General features: G+C 40.7%; 6 protein-coding genes across 7 annotated transcripts; 4 read left to right on the top strand and 2 right to left on the bottom strand.

Annotated features, from left to right (window-relative positions):
* Positions 1-786: 786 nt before the first annotated feature.
* On the top strand, positions 787-3426 carry LOC145697033 (regulator of chromosome condensation-like). 2 transcript variants are annotated; one of them, XM_081774169.1, is made up of 12 exons: positions 787-916; positions 985-1132; positions 1176-1460; positions 1504-1681; positions 1725-1926; positions 1971-2069; positions 2113-2202; positions 2333-2469; positions 2517-2611; positions 2744-2873; positions 2920-3058; positions 3160-3426. In XM_081774169.1, exons 1-12 carry the CDS (start codon positions 902-904, stop codon positions 3214-3216), a joined length of 1575 nt encoding a protein of 524 aa, XP_081630295.1. In that variant the 5' UTR covers positions 787-901; the 3' UTR covers positions 3217-3426. The 2 variants fall into 2 exon arrangements, with proteins under 2 accessions (XP_081630295.1, XP_081630294.1); XM_081774168.1 differs by having other exon boundaries at positions 1173-1460.
* A 1823-nt stretch (positions 3427-5249) lies between these two features.
* On the bottom strand, positions 5250-5956 carry LOC145697090 (uncharacterized). Its single transcript, XM_081774242.1, has 3 exons — positions 5782-5956; positions 5685-5735; positions 5250-5620 (listed from the first exon to the last, which is right to left on the bottom strand). The coding sequence occupies exons 1-3, from the start codon at positions 5933-5935 to the stop codon at positions 5325-5327; spliced, it is 501 nt and encodes a 166-aa protein (XP_081630368.1). The 5' UTR covers positions 5936-5956; the 3' UTR covers positions 5250-5324.
* A 9-nt stretch (positions 5957-5965) lies between these two features.
* On the bottom strand, positions 5966-7706 carry LOC145697089 (ATP-sensitive inward rectifier potassium channel 1-like). Its single transcript, XM_081774241.1, has 6 exons — positions 7586-7706; positions 7425-7518; positions 6651-6990; positions 6499-6600; positions 6224-6456; positions 5966-6177 (listed from the first exon to the last, which is right to left on the bottom strand). The coding sequence occupies exons 1-5, from the start codon at positions 7597-7599 to the stop codon at positions 6320-6322; spliced, it is 687 nt and encodes a 228-aa protein (XP_081630367.1). The 5' UTR covers positions 7600-7706; the 3' UTR covers positions 5966-6177; positions 6224-6319.
* Positions 7707-13735: 6029 nt separating this feature from the next.
* Positions 13736-16683, top strand: LOC145697141 (uncharacterized). The gene is made up of 4 exons (XM_081774298.1): positions 13736-13872; positions 15303-15405; positions 15759-16018; positions 16123-16683. The coding sequence occupies exons 1-4, from the start codon at positions 13833-13835 to the stop codon at positions 16614-16616; spliced, it is 897 nt and encodes a 298-aa protein (XP_081630424.1). The 5' UTR covers positions 13736-13832; the 3' UTR covers positions 16617-16683.
* Positions 16684-17126: 443 nt separating this feature from the next.
* On the top strand, positions 17127-17989 carry LOC145699423 (uncharacterized). The gene is made up of 2 exons (XM_081776699.1): positions 17127-17337; positions 17387-17989. Exons 1-2 carry the CDS (start codon positions 17228-17230, stop codon positions 17874-17876), a joined length of 600 nt encoding a protein of 199 aa, XP_081632825.1. The 5' UTR covers positions 17127-17227; the 3' UTR covers positions 17877-17989.
* Positions 17990-18239: 250 nt separating this feature from the next.
* Positions 18240-21084, top strand: LOC145696401 (uncharacterized). Its single transcript, XM_081773429.1, has 5 exons — positions 18240-18553; positions 18904-19113; positions 19379-19635; positions 20402-20758; positions 20904-21084. The coding sequence occupies exons 1-5, from the start codon at positions 18484-18486 to the stop codon at positions 20985-20987; spliced, it is 978 nt and encodes a 325-aa protein (XP_081629555.1). The 5' UTR covers positions 18240-18483; the 3' UTR covers positions 20988-21084.
* The last annotated feature ends 2 nt before the right edge of the window (positions 21085-21086 follow it).

The raw sequence follows: 21086 nt of genomic DNA, 5'->3' as shown, positions 1-21086 counted from the left end.
AGGGCGGCTAATGACAGTCGATTCAATAACATCCGAATGTGGCTCATCCCCAAATTTGGCGAAATTCGCTCTCTCAGGGCCGCGGCTCGACTATCCCCCCTTCTGATTCGTTCTCAAACCAAAGAAGAGCCAAAGAAGAGTTCGCAAAAAACGACGAAGCTTCCCTCGACATCGTCGTTTACAACACTCGCCAAGATAAAAACGGAGCAATTCAAGTGTCTTTGGATAAGTTGGATTCGAAGAAGAAATGTTCAAATTCACAGTTGTTTTCCAAAGATATTTACGGATTGGCGAGAAAGAATAGAGCGGAAATCGGAGCTGCCATTCATGAATCTTTCTACAGTCCTTATTCTACTTCTATCAGAGGTAATTCAAACTGTGTATTCGGTAACCTGTGTAGAAAACCTGAGTCAGGGTCTCGAAGATCTCTTCACATCTTTTTAGATGCGGAAAAAGGCGAAAAGCCGAGCGTTGAAGAATTCTGGAATGGGATTCGTTACGACGAAAAGCGAAGAAAAAAGCTTGAAGGAAAATGCGCTCGGGCCAAGCTTACGAAAGTGTCGATGAAAGAAGTCCTAGAAGAAAACGCGCAGAAAAGCAAGAAAATGCAAGGGCGCTTCACTCGCGTCCCAAGAAATAAGAACAAAAACACATCCGCTGTTAATCAATGTTCTATCAGTCGCTTTTTCAAGCGCTGAAATTTCTGCCTTTCTCTTCCTTGATTTCATCAACTCACCTACGGTCCGCGATCTCAATCTACCGCCTGAGAGAATTTTTGTTTTTCTGATTTTATCAAGTTGTTGTTCTAAATTTGAACTGCTCTCATTTCGATCGAAAATCGGTTTACAGAGAGCAGCAAAAGCCTATTTTTTGAATTCTCGAGGAGGCTCTTTTTTTGAAAATGGCGAGACCGAAGGTACTCTTGCTCAATTTACTGCCTAATAATATAGAGAGATGAATCGGTTATAACCTTCTTTATTTCAGAAAGCAACGAAAATGGCAGAAACTGAGAGCCAAGCTAAAGAGAGTCAAGAAGTGCTAAAGGACGTTCCAGAGGAAGAAGAGCCGGCTAGCCAAGAGAGCCAGGGATCCGAGACGACGAAGGAAATCGTCGACAAAGTTGCCAATCTAGGTAAATCTCCCTCCGCTCTCCATCTTGAGAACGACTTTAGAAGTGGAAGAAAGTCCTAAGAGGGGACGCGGGCGACCGAAAAAGCGCGCTCATCCTTCTGGCGGCGATTCTCCGGCGAAAATGAAAAAGTCGTCTTCTCTCTCTGAGCTTCCAGACATGCCAAAGAAACGAGGCCGACCAAAGGGGAGACGATCGCTGTTGGAAACGGTGTCGAGGCAGGAGAGCTTCGCGAAGCCGTTCACGAGGGAACAGTGGCCGGAGAATGGAGTCTTGCTGGCGTTTGGAATGGGCGATGCTGGACAACTCGGCTGTGGAGAAGATATCATGGGTAAGAGCGAGAATTACGAAGTTGAAGGAAAAGAATTTTTCAGAGCGAAAGAAGCCCGCTCTTGTGAAAGAATTGGACGAGCCAATTCTCTGCGCGGCAGCTGGAGGCATGCACAACGTATGCATCGGCGACTCGGGCGATGTTTACACTTTCGGCTGCAACGACGAAGGCGCCCTCGGCCGCGAGACGAAAGAGGAAGAGGAAGCTTTTCTTCCAGCAAAGTAAGCAATCAAAAAATTTGACTAAAACTCATGTTCTTTCAAGGGTCGCAGGAGTGACAGATGCGATCTTCTGCTGCGCCGGGGATTCGCACTCCGCTGTTTTGACCAATGACGGAGCTGTGTGGATCTGGGGTACTTTCCGAGATGCGAACGGGCGAATGGGCGCTACTGCTGGAAATACTGACGATAAAGAAATGAGTAAAGCGATCATCAAGGAGCCGGCCAAGCTGGAAATCTCAAAGAAGGTAAATCGAAAAGGGGGATAGAGGGATCAAGAGTTTCTTTTAAGGTAGTAAGAATTGCCTCTGGAGCGGATCATTTGATCCTTTTGGACACGGAAGGAAATGTTTGGAGTATGGGATGTGCTGAAAGTGGACAGCTTGGAAGAGTAAGCAATCAAAAATTGATCCGTTTTTTATCGAGTTGACTAGATTTCGTCGCACTTCTGCACCAAGGGTGGGCGAAGAGGCCTTGGCAAAATTCTAAAAGCTGAAATGATCCATCTGCAGAAAAAGTACAAGGTAAGTGGACATGCTTTCTTTTTTCTTTCTATTTTGAGTAGCGCTCAAAACCCAAGTATTGCTAGAGCAATTTGCCAAATCTGATCAAATATGAATTGTCGCAATTTGAAATAAGGAGCTGTATTTTTAGCGCGTATATGGAGAAGTAGAGGACATTGCATGCGGTCAATTCAGCTCGTTTTTGATCATGTCTTCTGGAGCTGTTCTTGGATTCGGATTGAATAATTGCTACCAGATTGGATTCGGCGATCGGGAGATCAGATTCAGGTAAGATTTGTATTTCTCGAGCGTTTATTTCATCTTCTTCTTTTCAGTCCCGAAGTAGTGCCTTACAAGTTCGAAGGGAACGCTGTAGAAGTCAAGCAAATCTCCTCGGGAATGCATCATTCCGTCCTGCTGTCTAAAGAAGGTACGAAATCTTCGGTATAATCTAATAATCGAGAAGCCCCAAGCTTTCTCAATTATCGCCGATAATTTATCGGCTTTGATTTTCAATTACATACTTAATTTAAAATTAATTGAATGAACAAATTCTCTCAAGGTGATGTATTCACGATCGGATGCGGCGATTACGGCCGATTAGGAGTCGGAGAAAAGGAAACTCTCCGAGAAAGCTCAGTTTTGAGGAAAGTAGCGATTGAGAAGAAAATCGTTTCTGTTGGAACTGGAAGGTTAGTCTTTTGTGTCGATATTTGTTGGATCTAATCTGTCAATTAGTTGTTGCTCCTATGCTCTGGCCGAAGATGGAAGCGCCTTTGCCTGGGGAATGGGCAGCAATCTTCAGCTGACCAACGGATCGGAAGACGACGAGTGGGAGCCCGTGCAAGTTGCTGGCAAACAGATTGAAGGACAAAAGGTAATCAGAAATAGAATTGGGAAGTTGTTTTGTTCAATTAGTACTTGCGTGGATCTCGTCCGAATATAACTTTTGACAACGCATTTTAACGCCAATTTTAGGTTGTGGCCATTTCTGGCGGAGGACAGCACGCTATTATTGTCATCGACAAGAAGTAAATTTAGAAGATTTTAACACTCACTGCCCCCATTTTTCACAATTTAGTCGATTTGTTTTTTCATCTCTTCAAAACCAAATTCTGTAAAAATAAGCATTCTTTTTTTTTAATTAATTGTTTCTTTATTTCTCTTGAAAATCTTCTGTCTGAGTTCACTTCTCTTTCGTTTCACATGTGAGGTTTTACAATAAACAGATTGACTGACTTTGAATCTGGAAAGATTTAAAATAGGGTCTCCTCTTTTTTCGTTCAAATACTTTGGGGAAGTCTCCATTTTAACGGGCGCTCACAAAAGAGTCCCCATAAAAACGGATTTTACGCAATTATATTAAAGAAAATCCGTTGAAATGGCGACCCTTTTGCGGGTACCCGCTAAAGTGGAGACCTCTCAAAAGTATTTGCCCTGTAAAATAGAGACGCCCTTTTTAAATTCTGTTGAACTTGAATTCCAAGAAATAACAGTGTCAGAAGAGCATATTCTCGCATCGAAGTTGCTCTTATTTGCAGGAGCGCGATCTTCTAAGTTCTGAGTCTGAACTCCGGAAAGATACAGGCCTTCCATCGGATTAGAGAGCTAATCCGTGGCACTAATATTAATAGCTTGTAGTATAGTACTCACAACTCTCACTGATCGTGCGTTAATATTCAATCAACCGGGACGCTATTTAACACGAGCGCAAAATCGAAGAAAGTGCATAAATCACAAGAATGAGAGCGTTTTCTAGTTTTTTCCTGCTTTTGAGTTCCGCCGAGTGTTTCTCAAGAATCTCGCCAATGCAAATTCTGGAGCGTTCATTAATTGAAAATTAAAAATTTTAGGCTTCATTAAAACGAGTAGAGTTATGAACACGGAAAAGAACCAAGGAAGCAATAGCTACTTATTTTTCAACAGCAAAAAGCATAATTCGAACTCGAACAACCACGAAGAATTGACGAAGCACAAAGGACATGCGAATAAATTCCTCGATTATATGTAACCCACACAATAAACTACCTTTTTTCGTATACACAATATACGAGTCTCTTATAATTTACCATCCGAGCGAACTAGAAAGAGGATCAAACATGAGCTTCTATTATTTTCGCCAAAACAGAGATGCAAAGGTCAATTATATTCTTCCAAAGCTTTCCAGTTTTTTCTATAAATATACCGTTTTATCCCTAAACACAACAGAATTACGACTTCCAATCTACACCATCCATAACACTCTGTATAACTCAAAAGTTCTTCCTTTTTTCTTTGAGACGTTTATAAGGAATGCTTTGCCTTTATTTTTTAAAAGAATTTTGCAGTACTCTATGCAGTGTCTTCAAATCAATCATGCTTTCTCTCAGCAACCTGTTCTTTTCTTGAGTACTGAGGTATTGAATTTCGTTGGGTCGATCGTAGAAACGAGCATCCACGGTGCTTTCTTTTCTTCTCGCTGAGAATGGCTTGTGTGCGAATTTCTATGAAAGAGGCGATAATTCAGAGGACTTTAGCGAACATCCGAACCTTTAGCACGCGGTCTACTATCGCCAGGTTCTCGGTGAATTGAAAATCGCGGTTCATATCCTTCCTTATTTCTGAGGCAATTAGGAAGAATCGTTCAATTTCCGAACCTACTTTTGAAAAACTTAACGAAAGGCATGTAGAAAGGAACCAGAATCAGCCTCAATTTTATGATGAAAACCTGAATCGCCTTTATGCAAATCAAAACATATGTAGCGATTTGTATTCCCCAAGTGCAGAGCCGTAGAAACAAAAGCTTCAGGCGTAACCATTGCTCTAAAAACAAAATGAATTTTTCGACGAGAATGCTTTGCTACTCACTTTTGAGAAAATACGCCCATCCATTACAATAAATGTCGACAAGGAAGCCAGGAAACACTAAAATAACTCCGACGATGCATAACTGCACTGATTCGGGAAGATTTGAAGGATGGTCAAATTTCATGTTCTGCATTTTTTTTTCAATCACAGAAGTCTTCAAAACGTGGGTTCTAGAAGTTCTTCATGCTTCGAACTGCATAGAAATGACCGCTGAGTGTTTCATGGAAATATTTATTACAAAATAAAAAAACAGAATTGAGATACTGCTGCGTAACAGAGCAATGTAGTTTTTCTACCTATCTAGGATTAGAGTCGATAAAATGGACATTCACTTTTATTTTTGCTTTTCTTTTCTCCAGGACTTCGTGAATGATTTTCAAATCAGTAGCAGCTGTTCGCAGTTGATGAAGCAGTTTTTTCGTGCAAATGGTGGCTTCGTTCGAAAGGAATTCCATCAGTGCCGCTAGAATTTTCATCTCATCCCCTCTTCGCCTCTTTTCTATGACAGGCCTGTAATACCGATCCACCAAATCATGCATTATTTCTTTTTGCTTGATGTAGTTGCATCGCTCTCGATATCCTTTCAAAATCCCTTCAAAATAATTTAAATTCAGCTCGTCATCAAAAACGTTTTCTGAATTAAAAAATTAACTTACGTCCAACGAAATCGTTGCAGTCGAGAATAAAGTCGTAGCAATCGAGGAAGACTAAAAAAGTCTTAGTTTTCGATAAAATTTGAAGCTGAGAACTCACATTCTTTAGCTGCACGGATCATACGGCCGAAATATTTCCCAGCATTTAAACCAAGAGTAAAACATAGAAAGAACCATACAAGGGACTTCTGATAATCATCTTCTCCTAGTATCTTCTGTATCTCTTCAAAATCCATTGTTCTAGTCCTTTTCATCTCAAAATTAAAATATGCGCATATATTTTCCGTTCTAGAGATTGTTTGTTTTACATTATTGAAAATCAGAGTACAGAATTGAACTTTCAAATGGATGTATTCGTCATCATATTGGCCAGAATATTCGCTCGAACGGCCACTTCATGAGTGATAGTATCATACTCTTGCGTCGTTGACGATCTTTCCGACTCTCGGTCGAAGTCGCGATCTTCTGCGCTTCTTCCAGACATTAGTGGCTCAATCTTCCAATATTTTTGTAACAAAAGGACTAGTGAGATGTTTAATTACCAGATAGTGCTCATGGAACATTTTGTAGTCGACTTGGAATCGATTGAGCGTCTTATTTTGGTAATCTTTTTGGGGCTCAATCCTGTTCTGAATCGTTTATTTATGAAAAATAAAGCTTTTCCTTTTCGCGTTCGAGCCCCAATTCGTTGGCCTGAATCTATGTCCCCAAAAGATTTCATTGGGAATATAAGACGTTCTCACTTGGCATGCCATTCCAGTCCCTTCCACAATGCCTGTAACACAGTAAGTAAAAGTCAGTGACAGTAAAATTTTACCGGACATAATCACAACAAGTTCAAGTGGTTCTTCATCGCGGTCGAGGATACTCTGCGACAACTCGTAAAGCGGTGATCTCTCGTCAATAGTGTGGATATAGTCTTGCAATTTTAATGATTTCAGTTCTCTTGATGCAGAAGAATGCACTTACCGACCGGTTGAGTGAGGAAAAGGGCCTTAGAATTGTCGAATTCGACGTTGCGCTCTTCAAGTGCGAGCCATTCGCCGTCCGGAGTTCGCCGCGTTTTCAATAACTTGCCAGAGACGGTTACGTCCAGCATCAGCGAGTCGCGGAGGTTGGCGACTCTGACGATCAGCACCAGCTTTCCGTCGCGCTCGTTGATGACCGCGCTTTTTGAGAACTCGATGCTCTTTGCTCGATATTTTGGGCGAGCTAGTTTCGTGAAAATGATTGTAACGACGAGGGAATCGAAGGCGTAAGCGAGGAGCCACTGGATAAATTGGACGACAACAACAAACCAGCATTGAATCTAAAAATTTTATTTACAAAAAAAATACCAACGACATGATCAATCTTTATTTTTCGATAAGTTTCTTCTTAAATTCTGAAATCTTATTGGCTTATGTTTTCCGATTTTCAAATCTGATTGGCTTATATCTATAATAAATGTTTCTAGAACAAATTGTTTACGATAAAAATCATTATTTTTTCAAATTTTCTTTTTAGTTGTAGTTGGAAAAAAAAATATTTTTTTTTTGAAAATTTTTAAAAACAATTTGTTCTAGAAACGTTTCTTTCTTGGCCAATCAGATTCGAAAATGTGAGCACTAAAGCCAATCAGATTTTAAAGCACTGAAATTGCTGTAAAAAGCATTTTGACAGAAACAAGACTAAAATAAAAAGTGTTTTTCAGGCAACTCTATCTGAATTACTGATAAACAATTTCTCATTTTTCTAACTTACGGTAGGGCCACGTGATCCGTAGCCGATGGTGGTTTGACCTTCCAAAGAGAATAAAAAGGCAGTCGTGAAGTCGAAAACATTGTCCACACAAACGCTAATAATATTTCAACAATGAACAAAACCACATTCCTCGATGCATAAATGGCGCTTTGTAAACTTACGTATGATCACTCATGTTCGCCGGATTGCTGTAATAGTCTATATCAGGGTGGGGAATGTCTCAAGAAAATTCAACGGCACCGGCACGGCACGGCACGCCAAAAATTCCTGTGCCGCGGCACGGCACGGCACGGCACGGCAAAAAATTTAAGAACGCGTGCCGGGACACGGCACAGCACGGCACGGCACAGTTTTTTCCTTTTTTTCTCGTAAAAAAACACTCAAAACTATTTGAATATAATTTTATTTAATAAAAGATATTATTAAAAATACTCGACTTCAGGTTGAGCCGGTTCTTCTTGATTCTCACGAGCATTACATGCTCCACACCCAGAGTAAAGTCGTTGATTTCGATGCTCTTCGGCGTCATATCCATGACGGTTTCGATCGCGCATAGTTTTTATTAATTTTCTCTTCTTTCTAGACTTTTGTTATTGAAATACTAATTGAGGAATCGATAACCTGTCATCTTTTGTCTTCGAAATGGCTGCGTCAATGAACATTTTGAGCTTTTGAGACCATTTTAGTTCCGAAATCGGAAGAATTGTATAGTTGGGCTCAGGGTGAGCACTGTGCTTGCCTCTGTATCGGAATCGTATGGAAATGCGCAGTCTTGGGCCCCAGATAACTTGATGAAAAGTATCTTGAAATGATTTTTTCATAAATTGAAGTGAGAAAAATACCGATGATGTAGTCCGAAACATGGAAAAGCGAGTCGTATTGAGAGCCTTTTGGAATAATCTCAATATTATTATGAATAATTTCCCACTGACGCTTAGGATTGTTCGTCATCATCATCGTGTAATGTTTTTTCAGAAAATGATCCTTTTAACAATATTTATAAATCATAAACGTTAATTAATACCTTGATACTCTCAATATGGTAACGCCAACCATCAAGGTACAGGCTATGACATTCCAGGCAGATAACATCAATCTGATCGCGGTCTTTTCTCGGCATTTTTCACTTTTAAACTAATGTTTTTTGATTTCTACCTCAGAATGTCAATAGATGTTCTAGAAAAATTTCTTATTTTGAAAAATAGGGCAGGAATCGCTGTAAAATTGACTGCCCCTAAATTGTGCCCTTTTAAGGGCAGGAATTGCTGTAAAATTGACTGCCCCTAAATTGTGCCCTTTTATGGGCAGGAATTGCTGTAAAATATACTGCCCTGATTTTTAAACCACGAAAAAACGCGTTTTTTTCCAATTATTTCCGTTTATTTAGAGAGAATATGTCAAGGAACAGTGCTAAAAAGTGTAAGGGATATCGTTCTTGAAGCAGACTGTTCGGAGGAGCTGGAGGAACTGGTCGGCCGTGGTTCGCTGTCGGTAGAGCTCAATTGTTTGGGCCTTGAGTCGTGGTTTATTCTTTCCCAAGTCGGCAGTTGCCTCTGCAAAGACTCGTTCGATGGAAGAAGAGCTCGATGGGCAATTAAGGAGCTTTAATTTTTCAAATTATTTTCGAAAAAGATAAAAACTCACAGTCGACGCGCATTTTTTGAGAAGAGGTAGATTTTTGTGAATTCGGAAGTCCAGAATTCGCGGAGAAAGAAACTCTCGCAGTTTGTTCGAGGGTTTTTCTTCTCAATTTTCTTCTGCCAGGCGACAAGTTGAAGGAGGTTCAACTTTTTGTAGGCTTCAACTTCGAGCTCGAAATCATTTTTCGGTGGAGGCGGCTCGCGAACTTCGCTCTCTTGAAGCAACTCCGGGTCAATTCGATTGCCAGCGATATTGAGCTCTTCCAAGTTTATTTCTTCTTCAAGCTCTGGTTCTGCGATACTGCTTTCGTTCAGAACTTTCGAAAGTGCCGATAGATACTCCATTCCGGATTGAGCCCATTTTTTCGTTTGCTGCTGTACGTAATTTAAATTTTCCCGATAGAACTCGTCGGTCTTGGCAGCCTCGCTGAGTGCATCTTCCAGCTTGACGATTTTACAATTTCTTTTGAAGAAGTTGAGCACAAGTAGCGCGTGGTGAATAGGCCAAACCCGTTTCGGCTCTTGACCTTTCCAGATTCCGGGTCCATCATCAATTCCGTTTTTCTTTATGCGTTTTTCTAGCCAGCATCCTTCAAACAGCATTTGAGACGCCTTGTAATAGAGCCCTTTCGCCAGCTTCGCCCCAATGGAAGTCACGGAGGAGTCCTTGCCGAACTTGATCGTCAATTCTTTCTCAACAGAAGCAGCAAAGGAACAAACGGATGCGAGTATCTGGACAGTCTCGGCAGCCTTAATTTACGTTATAACAAAAGTTCAATTAGGGCAGGATTTTTTATAAAGATTCCTGCCCATAATTAATTTGTATTGATTAGGGCACGATTTTTTATAAAGATTCCTGCCCATAATTAATTTGTATTGATTAGGGCAGGATTTTTTATAAAGATTCCTGCCCATAATTAATTTGTATTGATTAGGGCAGGATTTTTATAAAGATTCCTGCCCCTTATTTTTGGACTTACCGAGCTGATTTTTTCTTCTGATGCACGCAATAGTGGATGAAGATGTCGGTAAATGAACATGATTGCGTTCAGAAATGCGAAGTTTGGAACATCAACATTCTCCAGTAGATAAGAGAACTCTTTCAGGCTTCCGTGTTGAATCGAGCGAATCAAGTGTTCGTACTGGAGAACAGTCCCAAATTTGTCATAATTGTTGCTGAACCGGATGCCTCTGTATTGGGATTTTATTTTCGTGTAGCTGACTTTTTCTGTTTCCAGTTTTTTCTTGATCGATTCATCAGTCTCAGTGGAGCTTGGATGCTTTAATCTATAGATCTGAATCTTGTCTTTTTCTTCAGGATTGTCGCCTCTCTCTTCAAGAAAATGATTCCATTTCTTCGGCTTGTCTTGATCTGGTCTTTCTTTTGGCTTCCTCATATTTTCGATGAAAGTGTTGATGGAGTCTCCGTAGCTGCTAGGCAAATCGAAGAGCTCCACTGCCTTTACCATCATTCCTTTTTGCACGTTTCACGAGCCACTGCAGCTAGCTTTGCATCTGAAACAACAGAAATCAGGCCTCTTCAAGACTTCAATGATCGCATTTTTCACTTTGAGCGAGCTGTTGTTTAGGTTTGTCTTCATTGATTTCTTGTTTTTTCCGCCAAGAAGCTCGAGTTGATTGGGATCGCAGTTGCTAATTGTCAGGAGAAGACGATCGCGCTCACGGATATGCTGGCTGTATTTTGTTTAATTTTTTGTCAGTCAATGATTTATTTATACCTTCCGAAAAATCCTTGTGGAAGATGGAGAGACGCAAGTGCCTTCGCTTCACAGTCTGCAACTGCTTCTTTTTGCTTTGCTGTCGGTTTGAAAGGGTTCTTGTTGCGCAAGTTGACGATTGGGTTGATGCTCGGCTGAGTTTGAGGACGAGTTGATCTCAGATGATGCGCTTTGAGATGATCTCTCACTTATAAAAATGATTAGTAAAGGGCATGAATTTTTATAGATAATACTGCCCACATGTATAAAAGGACAGGAAATTTTATAGTGAGGACTGCCCGAATAAATTAAAGGGCATGAAATTTTATAATAAAGACTGCCCGAATAAAATAAGGGGCAGGAAATTTTATATAAAAGACTGCCCAAATTTCTTAAACTTACTTCGGTCTTTTTTGGGCTTCCCTTTTGCGATGCCACGGAAAGAAGATCGATTCGGACAGTTCTCTGCAGTACAGCGAATATTTCCAGTGAATTGCGAGCTGGCAATTACGTATTCTCCCTCGAAACCAGCCATCCCGAGAAAAGCAGGATCTCTCTGAAATTCCTCTCTTAGCGACTCAGCCTGATCTCTGATCGGTCGCCATTCCTTTTGCGGTCCGGGATTATCGACCTCAGAAACTTCTTCGTCGTCCTCTGGTCGCGGACGTTTCCGCGGAGGAAAAATATCAGAAATTGATTTTTGAGACATTTTCTCTTTTTGAGAAAGCAAGTCTGAGGAAAATAAAGCAGTTTGTTGTTGGGCTCCCCTCACATTTTCCCTTTTCACCCCTTTGATGATTCATGAATCAGTTCATGGCAAAATGCAGCGCCCAAATGAGAGCGCTTATCGAAAATTCCTATCATCCGGCCCAAAAACGAATCATTCAAGGAGAATTTGCTGGTGCTTCATTTTCTCGTGCCGCGGCACCGTGCCGTGTCCAAACCTTTACTCCCTGAAAGGAGCGGCACGGCACGGCACGTGCCGTGCCGTGTCCGTGCCGCGGTGCCGTGCCGTGCCGTTGACCTTTCCCCACCCTGGTCTATATCTCCGTGTTGATAAGCGACGAGCCAGTAAATTAGCCCGAACGCGACCCACATTGCAATAAACGAAACGAAGAATCCGACCAGCACGTAATACCAAGGCGTGTCGATCATTGAAGTAAAATAATCCTTCATGAAGAGACTGGTCTCTTATCACTGGGCTCCGCTTTTCACCTTATGATTGATGGTTTTTTCGAACTCGCGGTATTTTTACGCGCTCGAAAATTGCGGGTTTGATTGAAATTGCCGAGCCCCAATCCATATCTTTTAGATGAACCTGGTTTCGTCCACCTTTGTCAACAAGACGAGTGTGCGCAGAAAGCTGCTTTGCTGTTTTTAGATCACGGCCTTTCAGCGTTCCAAGGAAATGCGGCACCTGGGGTGCTGCTTGTGTGTGCTAGAAATAAAAGGAAATCGAATTGATGACCCCCTGGCACTTCGAAAATTGAATTAACAGACCTCCTTTAGGGTGTAGATATCAAGAATCGGATTTTCTTGCAGTCTTTTATTTTCCAATTTTTAACATAGTAACCCCCTTATTTTTCTGCTCAAAATACTTCTCAGAAAAAGATAAAGGTCTAAACTATTAGTTGTCGGAGAAAAATAAGGGTGTCACTACGTAAAATTTTGGAGAAATAGCTTCAACCAAATGGCGATTCTTGATATCTACAACCTTAAACAACAAATTTTGTCGTGGGAAGAACGGAAGAGCCTTAAATGTCCAAATGAGTTTTTGACTAACCCTTCTGCTATTGTGATGATGGTGGTGGTGTAAATTATCATGTGAGCTATGATTTCTCGGCAGTCCCAATTCTTCTTCATTAGTCTCTGTTATCGTAAAAATTTTCTTACTTTGCTCGAGACAAGTATCATCCATGGTTAAAATTAATCAACGGAATTCTCTGAATCCGAGTACAAACCCGAATCATAAAAAAAGTTTTAACGAGACGCTTGTCATTTATTCCCCCGCAAAATGAAAAAGGTAATCAGAATCGTTCTGATTACCTAGTTTTGAAACTTATTCGTAACGGTGGTAAGTACTTATCTACTGCAGCCGATTTTGCTTGTTCATGAGGTCGGGCTCTATTTATAAAGCTTCTGGTGGTTTATTTTATCTAGCGAAGATAAAAAACAAACGGTTTTTACACTTGTTAGATTTCTTTCTTTTTTTTTCGAACTTGTTCAATTTTCAATTTTCATGCAGCATAAATTATATGTTCTACACATGCTTTTTTCTGGCGATAGAAGTATGCAAAACGTTCCTATGTTTTTGGGAGCAAAGATTGAAATTATCAAAAATTGCGGGTTTTTAGAGCACCTAGATGATGATATCCTTAAAACCTAAGTCCCCGGTAACTAAGACAGCTTGTCAAAATACCTAGAATTCTAGCGCCTGCGGAGTGGATTTCTAGTAGGATTTCTAGTTAAGGACTTCTCCCACGAAAATTATCGAAAAAAAACCGTAGTGGGGGTCCTTAAGCAATTTTAATTTATCATTTTGTTTATTCAAATAATTGCTTTAGAATAACTCTACTAATTAGAAATACTAATGTTTTGTTTAATTATTCAATAAAGTTGGATAATTGTCTCATCCAATTAAGTAGACATGCCGAAACAATGGTTGAAAGATTGGAGTCTCCAATTTGGAGATGTTGTTGGTTTCTACTTACGAAATGCTCGTAATCGTTAGAAGTAGAACACGTCCTCTACGCATGGGTAGGGCCACAACGGCCAATTGGCTTCGATATTCCGTACTTTTTCACCAGTCAAAGGAAACGTGGAGCTTATCTGATGGCGCCAAATTGATAGGTCGACAGAGAGCAGCCTGAGCATTCATGAGCGCGCTCTGCGGCGCCCTCTCGCAAAGATATCACCGATAGTAGCTCCAATTATCTTCCCTGGGCTCCTTCGACGCCACAGTCTACGGGGACTATTTTTCGGAACAGAAAGACTTGAATAAAATCGAGAGATAAGCAAAAGAAGAGGGAGAAAAGAAGAGACAGTGGAGAATGATGAAGTTTCTAACGCTGCTTTGTTCTTTTGCTTATGGTAAGTAAAAATTGAATATGCTTAATTTTCTTAAATAAAGTTTTTAATTGGCAAAAATTCCCCATATTTCGCGAAGAAGGCGGAATTATTTTTTATTTTTATATTTTAATCTAGTTCTTTTGGAAAATTCTTAGAGGGTAAAATGACTAACTTTAACCCTAACCCTAAAAAATCCGACGGTACTGAATATGTAACGAATGTAACGAATGTAACGAAAACTCAAAAACATGTCTTTTTCTCGTTACATTGTCAGTAAAATTCTAGAGATTTTTTGTTTATCTTATTTCATCCCCTTGAGTTTCCTACAAATTTACCCGCGGAGCGGGCGTTTTTAATCATTCAGAGCAGGTTTGGAAAACGAATCTACCATATTTATGCTATTCTGCATTCTTTTTGTCTTTTTTTGCTCTTTTCGATATGTTCAATTGTTGAATAAAGTAAAACTCCCCAAGATCGCTCTTTAGAAAAAGTTTCTAGAATCAGCTAACAAAAAAACAACATGTCTCCGTTTTCGTTACATTGTCAGCAAACTCGTTACATTCGTTACATTCGTTACATTCGTTACATATTCAGTATCGACCAAAAAATCATTGTAAAATCGCCTCATTTCTGAGGAAAATAAAAGCTCCAAGTTTTTTAAATCCGCCTTTATTTGACTTGAAATTTGAAAATTGGATTTTTTTTGCAAAATTATACAGGCTTTAGTTTAAGCTTTCTGATGACTATAAACTACTTTGACAAATATCCACTTCTTGCTTGTTTTTGGCGTATCAAAATCCGGCTTGTAGGAAGCGATAGCAAGAATTACCTTTTGCCTCGGAAAAAAAGAGACTTATTTTCAGTCTATCGGTCTAAATCCGTCCACTACTAGACCCGTGCGGATCTTCCCTAACCTCTAAACACGTGTTTGTGGGCCGAGAAGATGGCTTCTTTGAAATGAAAAAATCTTTTTTGGAGATCATCTCGGCGGAATTCAGCGCGCTGCGAAACGAAATTCCTTTCGTCGTGTACCTCCCAGTTGCTCTTGAATAACTAGGGTCGGTTGAAGAATCCGAAATTGGAGGATAAAGAGCTCCTGCACATTCTTGCACGTTTCCTTCCATCCAATGAACATCAACCTCGTTTTTTTTCAATAGAAAGAGACGATTTTTAGACCGTTAAAAAAGAGAGGAAAATATTCAAATTGCATTTCACCGTCACGTTTGGCTCCATTAAATTCCAAGCCCTGAATAAATTTAATTCCAAAATGCCTCAAAAATGCCCCAAGAATGTCAGAAAAAACCTCCTGACGAAGGAAAAAGTCCAATTACTAGCTTGATATTTTGACCTGCGAGCTTACGCGTGATCCTTCAGATCAAGGGTTAATTCTAGTGCATAAAACAAGACGCCCTTCTTTCCGTAGATTCTAGTAGCTTATTCTTTCTTTTCAGCTGAGGAAGATGCAGTCTCAAATATTCACGTCGGAAGCCCGAGCTACATCAAAACTCCAAAGTATCCAGCAGATATGCCGACTCAAGCGCAATATTCATGGACGTTAGTGTAACTTTAGCAATTCTCACGTCCTCTTATCATTGAAAAAAACATGTTTGACGTGATGCGAGATCTTTTTATTGAAAACAGTATTTTTCTACTTGTTGGAAAAACAACTTCAATTTAGTATGTCGAAAAATAAATTCAATAAAATTTAGACTCCAAATTTTTGATTGATACTTTTCAAATTTATCACGTTCGAGTCACATCCCTTTTTTTTAATTAAAGCCTTTTGTTTTCTATAAAAATAAGTGCTTGAGTAAGCTTTTTTGACCGGACTTGTGCTGGTCAAAACAACCCCGCAGAATTCATACTTCAAAGAGTCCAGTAAAAATAGACCTAACTTTCAATTATAGAGTAACCGCGGATCCGGGATTCAACATCAAAATCGAATTCGAAGACTTTTCCATTCCGGTTTCGCCAAATTGCAAGATCGTCTTTCTGAGCATCACTACCGACAGCGCCGACTGGAATATGACCGGCAATCGGTTTTGCGGCCAGCATCCGAAAGTTTTCATTACAAATGGGAGCTCTGCGACCCTGTATTTGAGAGCGGACTCTGATCCAAATCCACTTTTGCCCAAGAGGTTTAAGTTGAAAGTCTCAAAAACACGTGGTAAGTACTCGCAACTTACAACACTTAATTATCTTCTTACAACTGACCTCCGAAAAAAAAAGTTTGCACTTTTTCAGCATCTTCGACTTATTCAACATTTTCAGAGCGAGCATCAACATATGCACCAAACGCATTCGCCGGAAAGATTGAGAAAACATCCGTCGCGCGAATTCCTTCTCCCCGATCTCGAGTTCCAGTTGTTCCGAATCAGTTGCCAAATCCGGCGCACCGTGCAAGCGCTGGTGTTTTCGGAGGCAGCCACAACATGGCGAATATGGCAATGCATCCAGCTCCTCAACCTGTCGCTCCTCGACCAGCTATTGCCGCTTTTCCAAGACCAGCTCCTTATGGTCCAGCTCCGATTCCGATTCAGCAGCCAGTTCCTGTTCAAATTCAAAATCAACAGCCAGTTCCAATTCTCACTCAAAACAGCGGAGTAGCGCCGATTCAGCCAGTGGGACAGCAAAACGAAAAGCTTTTGAACGAAAAAGAAGAAAAGAAGTCCTTGAGCCTGATCATCCCTGTTTCTTTGCTGGTCCTCGCGGTACTCCTCGGAGCATCCGCGTTTTTGATCAAAAAGTTTCTGCGCGATGATTAGTTCAATTTGAAAAGAACGATTCTGTAAAATTTAATAAGTATTTTTGTACAATAAAAGTCCGTGAAAGTTCAAATAAGAATGATTCTTCTTATGAGAAAAAAGATGGCATGTCTTTATTTTCTTTCGATACCGTAATTTACAATTTCATAAAAGTGACAGTGAACTGGCTATAAATCTTTGCTGTAGACCTGTCTAAAAGGAGATTTTTTACACTAATAAGCATGTTCTGGCATTTCTTGTAAATAACGTTTTACAGTGATTCTAATTGATGCTTGAAGATCAAGAAGAAGGCAAAGGCCGTCCAGACAAATTGGCCATTGGTTACATCTGGATCCGAAATTAAGATCTTTCTGATAAGACGCAGGAAGCTTTAGTTCTCAGCGGGGGAACAACTTTTCACCAGCTGGTTTCCAGGCGGACAGGTGATGATGATACAGCGCCCTCTATTAGGGAGGAGGAGTATTTAAAGGTAAGGGACTAGTAAAACGATAAAAAAAACGAAATATAAAACAAGAAAAGCATAAAATGGACAACACTTTTGTCGAAATCAAAAACTTTCAATCTTTGTCCGATGAAGAAAAAGAAGGCAGACGGCTCTTCTAAGAGCCTTTATGAACGATCCTTACCCAAGTAGAGCTGTAAGAGAGGCGCTCTCCGTTGAAGTCAACATGCCGATGAACAAGATCAACAACTGGATGTCTAGCCGAAGACAAAAATACAAGTAAGCACTAAATTAATCGAGAAAAACTCAAAACTAACTTATTTTTTAGGCGAGAGAACATTCCTCTCCCTGGTCAAGAAATCGTCACCCCGGGGACCCCTGGGCGTCCAAAGAAAGTCGAAACTTCCATCTCTTCTCCATCTCCATCTTCGTCCATTCAACTTGCCGTTGCTACTCTTCCCCGACCAGTCGAGCGCCTACCTCCCATCTCCACCCCTCGACCCAAGGGGGAAGTCGACAGCAAGACAGAAAAGCGATCTTTCTACAGGAAAACACTCGAGGGTCTGAATCGGTCAAGAAACAAGCGTTCGGAAGGAATCATGGAACTCCAAGAAAAAATCCTGGCGCTTCAGCAGAAACTCGAAGAGCAGATGGGAATCTACAAGTCGGAGACGGAGATGATCGACAACCTCAAGACCAATGCCACCGTCGATGACATTCAGCTCTCAGGAGACGAGGACAATCAATCAGATGAGGAAGACGTCGTGGTCACTTTGCTCAACCTCAAAGGCGAACCTGCTGACGACGATGAAAACTAGCTTCACGAGGAAGAAGATCAAAGCTGCCAAAAAAGAAAAATCTTTTCTGTACACTTCTAACTATCTGTTTTAATCTATTTTACCAAAAATTCAATAAAATAAACTCAAAATAATTATATCTCAAAATGACGTCTTCTCTTCCCCTCTCTCTTTGTTATCCCAAAGAAAATAATGGACTCAAGCAAAACCAAACTGTTTACGTCAGTGAAAAAACTACGGGATAATCCCTATCAAAAGGAAGAAATCCCACTCAAGAGCGTTCGGCAAAGCTCTTATCTTCTAGCCACTCGGAGGTGCTCGTCGCCCGCCAGGCAGAGACGACTTGCCCAGAGGCGCGAGCGGAGCCATTCCGTTTCCGAAATATTTGCGCGAGCTGTGGCTCTATAGATCAGCGCGTGTAATCTGCTCGATTGTCCTTGGAAACGGGCAGAAACGCACTGCTAAAGCGGCCCAACTTTGCTAAAAATAATAAGTAACTAAGCACCCTACCCGCGCTCGTCCAAATTTACTGGAAAAGATTACCACAATTGATTATTGCAATTTCAATTTCAAGAGAAAATAGAACAAAGAAAAAGCCATCAATAAAAACAGAAACAGAAAAAAGAAGATGACAGAAGTTCTTTATCCAACAGTTTCTGAAACTCTGCCCAAAGCCGAGCCAGAAATTAAAAATGCCAGTAAGTAAAAAAGCTAGTACAGTAAATTTAAAATTTATTGCGAAATCAATTTTCTAATGAAATATATTTTTCCCTAAGAGCTACTTTTACATGCAATTTGCGGCGTAATTAGTAATTAGTAATTACTTATTCTAGCCGCTATTTTGCAACTTGGTCTACTAGCGATCATGTTTTTCTCTAATAGCATGATACTCTATCCGCAACACATGTTCAGATTTCCCCCGACACGTTTCGTTTTTCCCCGTTTTTGACCTTTCGTTTTGAAATCTACCAAAATTTCACCATCGCCGAAAAAGTGCCAAAATAACATTTTCTTTCAAAACCAATAATTTCAAATACCGGTATTTCAGACGTGAAACCTTCCGTTATCCGGAACTGGCAGCGCTTCATCGACTTTATTCTTCGACACCTGAGCCAGATCACGCTCAGTTATGAAAGCTGGGCGGCCGAGGAGGAGAGCTTATTTTGCGGAGCGCTGGAATTTATTGAAAAACTCGAAGGTGCCGCGTTGAGCCTCAGCGATCTCAAGAAAATGGCCAAGAAATTAAAAGAGCTCAAAGGTACGTAAGAGTCCCGAATCCACTTTTTCCTTCTGGATTTACAGTAGTAAAATGAAATAAATGCTAAGGCGCTTATTTGATCGTGCAAATTCAAGACGAAAACGAAGTTATCCCACGTGGGGCTTTGAGCGTAAAACCATGTTTTGCTGAAGGTTAATGACCGGCGCAATCCGGATTACATAACGTAAAAACGATCATTCTCTTCTTTGGCTTATCAGACGGATTCATGGCTGATAGAGTCATCTTCTTTATCTTTTCTTTTTAGAAAAAGCGGATCAAGCGAACCTGGACAAATACGGCCATCCAATTCCAGGAGCGGAGAATCCGAATCCAGACCCCTCCCCGATATTTTCTTACTTGGACTTGATGTGCCGGCTCAAGAACTTATCTTCTGTTGCCGGCGACTTCCAAAAATCGCTGAAGAAAAACAACGTCGCCGGCTTAGAAGATCAAGCTCAAGTGCAAAAGTATTGGAAAGCCCTGTGTCTTCCCAGAGTCGATCTTTCGCAAATTTCAATGAAGGTAAGATTCATCATTTTGATGATTTGGCGGAAAGAGAATCGCACCTGTCTGTGAAAAAAACAAATTGTCTCAGACGATTTTTCAAAAGCGGAAATCTGCTTTTGTTAATTTTGTTTCAAAGGAGAGGGGTTCCTGTCTCTTCGAAAAAATCCACGATCAAGTTCCCAATAAAGCTGAAAGAAAAGCCCCTCTTTGACAAGTTGCGTGAGAACTGGCGCAAGTTTACTTCGCGGATTTGATGCTATCAAATTTTCTATCCACTCTTGTCATCCTAAAGTTCATGCTTACCAGACAAGTTTCGCAGTGAAGTTTCGAAGGGAACTTTTGATGAAAGCGAAAACAGCGAAGTAATGGGCTTTTTTCTTTAGTTGATAAGAGCGTTTGTTTTCAAAGAAAATATTTTGGACTTTGTCGCGACTTTGTTGCTAGTTCCGTATTTTTGAAATGAAAGGGCTTGCGAGTTCGAACTGAACTCGAATCAACACCTGATGGGGAAGCTGTATTTGCTGACTGTTCTATCGAGTTTATGCAAGCTCTGTGTATCTAACTGTAAATCACACAGTAGCTCAGATCTCTCCCGGGAGCACTTGATTTTCAGACAAGTCCTACTCTCAAGACAGTTCCGTTTTTGAAGGGTCGAATAACTTCGTGACTCATGCGAATTTGCATAAAACTCTCCTATGGACAGAAAACCGTATAAATTCCGCTAAAAACCACCCGAAAAAAACGTTGCTCTAAATTATTTTTCCTTTATTTTCGTATTTAGGACTCAACGGCTGGACCAAAAGAGATTTGGATGGCACTTTGCCGGACGGTGTTCCACCTCTCCTTCAAATATTTACAGTTGGCGGCCGACACTTCCGGAATCGACTTACTAGCAGATTCGGAGCTCGTCGCGTATAATCTTGTCAACGATGAGCAAAAACAAGCGGAACGCATTGTCAAGGCCATTTCTGAAAAACTCGGCAAAGGAGCCGCTAATGACCCCAAAGAAATGAGCTTAGCGGATCGACTCGCCGCGCTTGGCGCGAAAGAGGTGGAGACAGAAAAGGAACTTGTGGGGATGAGCGAGGCTGGAACGATCATCCTGCCAGCTAGTCCGCCAGAGCAAGCGCCGCTCAAGGTAATTAGAATCCCATTTGTTCAACCCTCTCGTTCTTTTATCTTCTTTTTCGAAACGAGATTAAGACAGGTGTGGAATTTTTTAGACCTTCGCGCGGTCGATTAAAATTTTCGTCAAACTCTGATTTTAAAATATAAAATTTCAGAAGGGCAAAAAGGGGACCAAGTCCAAGAGAGCCGGCTCCAGCAAAATGACAAGAGGCCATCACAGAAAAGGCAAGAAAAAGTAAACTTCATTTTCTGTCTCTTTTTTTCCAAATGCACATATTCATTCACCAGCTTTTACTGCTTTTTTCTTCCAAAATTTCAGAAATACAACATTAATATTT

This window comes from Oikopleura dioica, chromosome 2 (genome assembly GCF_907165135.1).
Source record: "Oikopleura dioica chromosome 2, OKI2018_I68_1.0, whole genome shotgun sequence".
NCBI classification, from domain to species: domain Eukaryota; kingdom Metazoa; phylum Chordata; class Appendicularia; order Copelata; family Oikopleuridae; genus Oikopleura; species Oikopleura dioica.
This window is presented reverse-complemented; position numbering and strand designations above follow the sequence as displayed.